The sequence below is a fragment of the Rhinoderma darwinii genome, chromosome 5 (assembly GCF_050947455.1).
Source record: "Rhinoderma darwinii isolate aRhiDar2 chromosome 5, aRhiDar2.hap1, whole genome shotgun sequence".
Taxonomy (NCBI): Eukaryota; Metazoa; Chordata; class Amphibia; order Anura; family Rhinodermatidae; genus Rhinoderma; species Rhinoderma darwinii.
In genome coordinates this window covers 90,814,722-90,818,859 of record NC_134691.1, presented here as the reverse complement: position 1 = coordinate 90,818,859, position 4,138 = coordinate 90,814,722, and the positions used below count along the sequence as shown (strand labels likewise).

The following is a 4,138-nucleotide window of genomic DNA, read 5'->3' as shown; positions in this document are numbered from 1 at the left end:
TTGCTGCGGAAGCAGCGGACAGACACGCTCGCCCACTCACTCTACACATATATAAAAATATAACAATTTACAATATATTCACATATTTTACAAAGCTATTATAAAAAAGAGGCACAGAAGGGTTTACGCCAAGAAGGCTGAAAATGGACAGAACATTTTCTTTGTGCACTTCAGAATCTAAAGTTTTGCCCCCTGGTAAACCCTCATTTTTGCACTTGCTCCCATAATAAATCTTTTTAACCGTCCATTCATGATAACCGCACAAGTTGTAGACGGCGCGTATTCTACATCGCTTCCACTGAGATTGGTAAGATTATTTGCATAGTGTAAAGTCTCAGAAGAAATCTTGTCAATGTCCATTGTCCTATCAGTACAATGAGAATACCCTGGTGTATGGCTGAGAAGGCACCTGAGATATTGTGGAATAAAGTCACAAATACTATCCGGCTGAAATGATTAAGGCAAAGAATGGTGCGGAGAGATTTCAGCCCCATAGGCCATATAGATCTTTTCATTGTTGAAGACACTTGGAAGAATTGGTCGGAGGAGGTAAAATACCTTTGGCTGTAGCCCCATGCCTGGCAGCAGCAAGACGCTGGCATGAGCTTTGGTAGTCCTGGTAAACATGTGTAGACTGGAAGGTCTCAGTGCGCTGTACAGCAGCCCGACTCCTCGTGCTTGTGCAGCAGGGACATTCTGGAGAAAGTTTTGGAACAACTTTTGCACTGATATTTCTTCACATCTGAATGGGTTTGCAAATGGGCTCTCAGGTTCGACCTGTCCGCAAAAGCTCTGTTGCAATGAGGGCACGAGAAAGGCTTTTCTCCTGCAAGTCAAAATAGAGATATAAAATACAATGTAGCAATAAAAGTCTATGCAATTTACTCAATATTTGCTAAAGTAAAGACTGTAAACAAAGTGCCTCGATGACTGATTCTACTCCGATCAGGGCAAAATCTATATGGAGTTGGTATATTCTCTACAAGGACTCCCATAAACATATTGATATACTCCCTATGACCAGTAACATAACCTGTATGCAGAATAACCAACTGTGGAACTACAAGTCTATGCCAGTTGTGGCCACAGCTCCACTAAATAGAACTATGCCATACCTCCAGTATAACCCATGTGTAACCTTGGCATACCTTCTACCGGGTGGTGTAATATAGCGAGGCACCTTGGTCATGTGACACTTTTGCAGATCCGATAAAAATCAGCTGGTCATTTTTATCTAATGAGATCACAATCGCAGAACTATAATGTCACCAAACACTTTACATGGAGAAATTATTGGTCCTATGCGGATAATGATCATTTGTATCTCATAAATGAGATAAAATAGTTGTTCATGGTTTGTGTTTATATATAATGGAGACTATCACTGGTGATACATGGAAACGGAGGTATGGTGAATATTACTAGGAAATCGCTTATAGGTAATCGCCCATTATATCTATATACGTAGAGGTAAGATCTAGATCTTACCAGTGTGAGTCCTGATGTGTCCCTGCAGCAGCCAGGGCCTGGAGAAGGCCTTGCCACAGATCTTGCACACGCAGGGTAACGTGTGGGTCCTGATGTGCATCTTGAGGGCGCCCAGGCTGACATACTCCTTGTCACAGTACTTGCAGGAGAACGACTTCCTTGTCTGGGCATCGCAGTGCAGTTGCTTGTGCTTGGCCAGTCCAGAGAAGGTGGAGTAGCTCTTACTGCACAGGCTGCACTGGAACTTCTCTGCCTCTAAACAATGTGGATCACAGAGCTTAGCCTGGAGCCGCTCCTCCTCATCACTGACCGGACTTTCAGAGCCGCTGTGGTCCTTAGATGAGGTGTCAGACTGAGGAGGAGGACTGACCCGTCCTAGGGATGAGGGGTATCCAGACAGGGGGGACAGGTCACTGGGTAAGGGTGGAGAAAGCAGGCTGGTCCATACGGTGATGGGGCTGTAGGCGACGGAGCTGAGGAGGTCTGTCTGTGGGATCACCGCCACCGGGTACCTCTCATATAGGAACGGTGAGATCAGTACTGCTGCATGGAAGAAAAAATACAACAAATAAGTATTGTATACAAGCAAAAATATAGATTACAAATTATATTATATAGATTTATTTACATTCAATGCAAATGCAGACCTAGCAGAGCTGAATTTGTCATGTTGCGTTTGGTGATACCTGTAGTGATGAATGATAAAGTAGTAGTTACCTGCAGATATCAAATAGAGTTCAGCCAAATGACAAAGTCCTCTCTCCTACGTGATATGTAGTCATTTTCTCATACGTGACAGATACATACATATGGATATGCAGACAATAATAATACATAGAAGTAATGTTCTGCAAGTTCTGCAGGACCGGGGAGTAGTTGCGCCTCAGCCGGCACTAGACTTGTGTATATCCGTGCCCCGTCTAGAGGAGCGGTCCTAGCAGCAGTCCCCGGGTTATCCCGTCAGCCGGTGCCGTTACCTGCATGACTGTCCAGTTCCCCATAGTTGGGCTTCTTGGAGGAGTTGAAGTGTTTCTTCACCAGGAAGGAGCGCGGCATTTTCAGTGCTGAGGAGAAGTAACGGTCCCCACTGGCCAGCAGTTACTATAACATGGTGCGAGCGCTGCACTGGATGAAGTGACACTGCACACACTACTGGTAAATAGTCAGGTGCAGGGCGGGGGGGAGGCCCGCTCTACTGCTCCGAGTCACAGCGCTGTCCTGGGAGGGATTCGGCGGTAAGTGTCCAATCATCAGCCTGACAGAGAACAAGTTGTCTCAAGTTTCACATCCTCCCACCGGGACACGGGAAGACTCCGTTCTGTCAATGCGCTGACGGCTGAAGTCGGGGATGTTGTAGCAGCGCTGGTAATGATGCCAGGCTGTCTGCTGTAACCTGGGCATTCACCAGCGGGCAGGCGCTGAGCACAGCCTATAATAGATACCTTGTCACAGGAAATGACAAAATCCTTCATACTACAGTATAATCCAAATCAGACAGAATTATTAGAATTATTTTGCATCCAGTCACATGTCCACTTCACCTCTGTGTAATAATGGGGGTCAGGACTGTCAGTAAAATATACTGGTATCTGTAGAAATCACCAGCTTTACTACTTGTCAGGAAGAATTCACTACTGGTGAACAAACTGCAGGACCCCACATCATACAATAGTGTCCACAGCCCTCACATATACCACGTGCTGTCCGCAATGTCATATTTATTAAAACCGCCATAACTAAAGCAGGTCCGCCATCTGGAATAAACATGCCAGTACAGTGCCCGCTGCTGAACACTGCCATACTGTAACTAAAGCAGGTCCGCCAGCTGGAATAAACATGCCAGTACAGTGCCCGCTGCTGAACACTGCCATGCTGTAACTAAAGCAGGTCCGCCAGCTGGAATAAACATGCCAGTACAGTGCCTGCTGCTGAACACTGCCATACTGTAACTAAAGCAGGTCCGCCAGCTGGAATAAACATGCCAGTACAGTGCCTGCTGCTGAACACTGCCATACTGTAACTAAAGCAGGTCCGCCAGCTGGAATAAACATGGCAATACAGTGCCCGCTGCTGAACACTGCCATACTGTAACTAAAGCAGGTCCGCCAGCTGGAATAAACACGCCAGTACAGTGCCCGCTGCTGAACACTGCCATACTGTAACTAAAGCAGGTCCGCCAGCTGGAATAAAGATGCCAGTACAGTGCCTGCTGCTGAACACTGCCATACTGTAACTAAAGCAGGTCCGCCAGCTGGAATAAACACGCCAGTACAGTGCCCGCTGCTGAACACTGCCATACTGTAACTAAAGCAGGTCCGCCATCTGGAATAAACACGGCAGTACAGTGCCCGCTGCTGAACACTGCCATACTGTAACTAAAACAGGTCCGCCAGCTGGAATAAACATGCCAGTACAGTGCCCGCTGCTGAACCCTGCCATACTGTAACTAAAGCTGGTCCGCCATCTGGAATAAACATGCCAGTACAGTGCCCGCTGCTGAACACTGCCATACTGTAACTAAAGCAGGTCCGCCAGCTGGAATAAACATGGCAGTACAGTGCCCGCTGCTGAACACTGCCATACTGTAACTAAAGCAGGTCCGCCATCTGGAATAAACACGGCAGTACAGTGCCCGCTGCTGAACACTGCC

General features: G+C 46.9%; 1 protein-coding gene across 1 annotated transcript in view; it reads right to left on the bottom strand.

Moving 5' to 3' along the window:
* SNAI2 (snail family transcriptional repressor 2) overlaps positions 1-2,861 on the bottom strand; it is a 2,916-nt gene extending 55 nt beyond the window's left edge. Inside the window, exons 1-3 of the mRNA XM_075828333.1 lie at positions 2,466-2,861; positions 1,489-2,031; positions 1-826 (exon numbers count right to left, since the gene is read on the bottom strand). The exon at positions 1-826 is cut by the window's left edge and continues 55 nt beyond it. Coding sequence (XP_075684448.1) covers positions 645-826; positions 1,489-2,031; positions 2,466-2,544 — 804 coding nt within the window. The 5' untranslated portion in view covers positions 2,545-2,861 and the 3' untranslated portion in view covers positions 1-644. The remainder of the gene's footprint in view (positions 827-1,488; positions 2,032-2,465) is intronic.
* Positions 2,862-4,138: the final 1,277 nt, after the last annotated feature.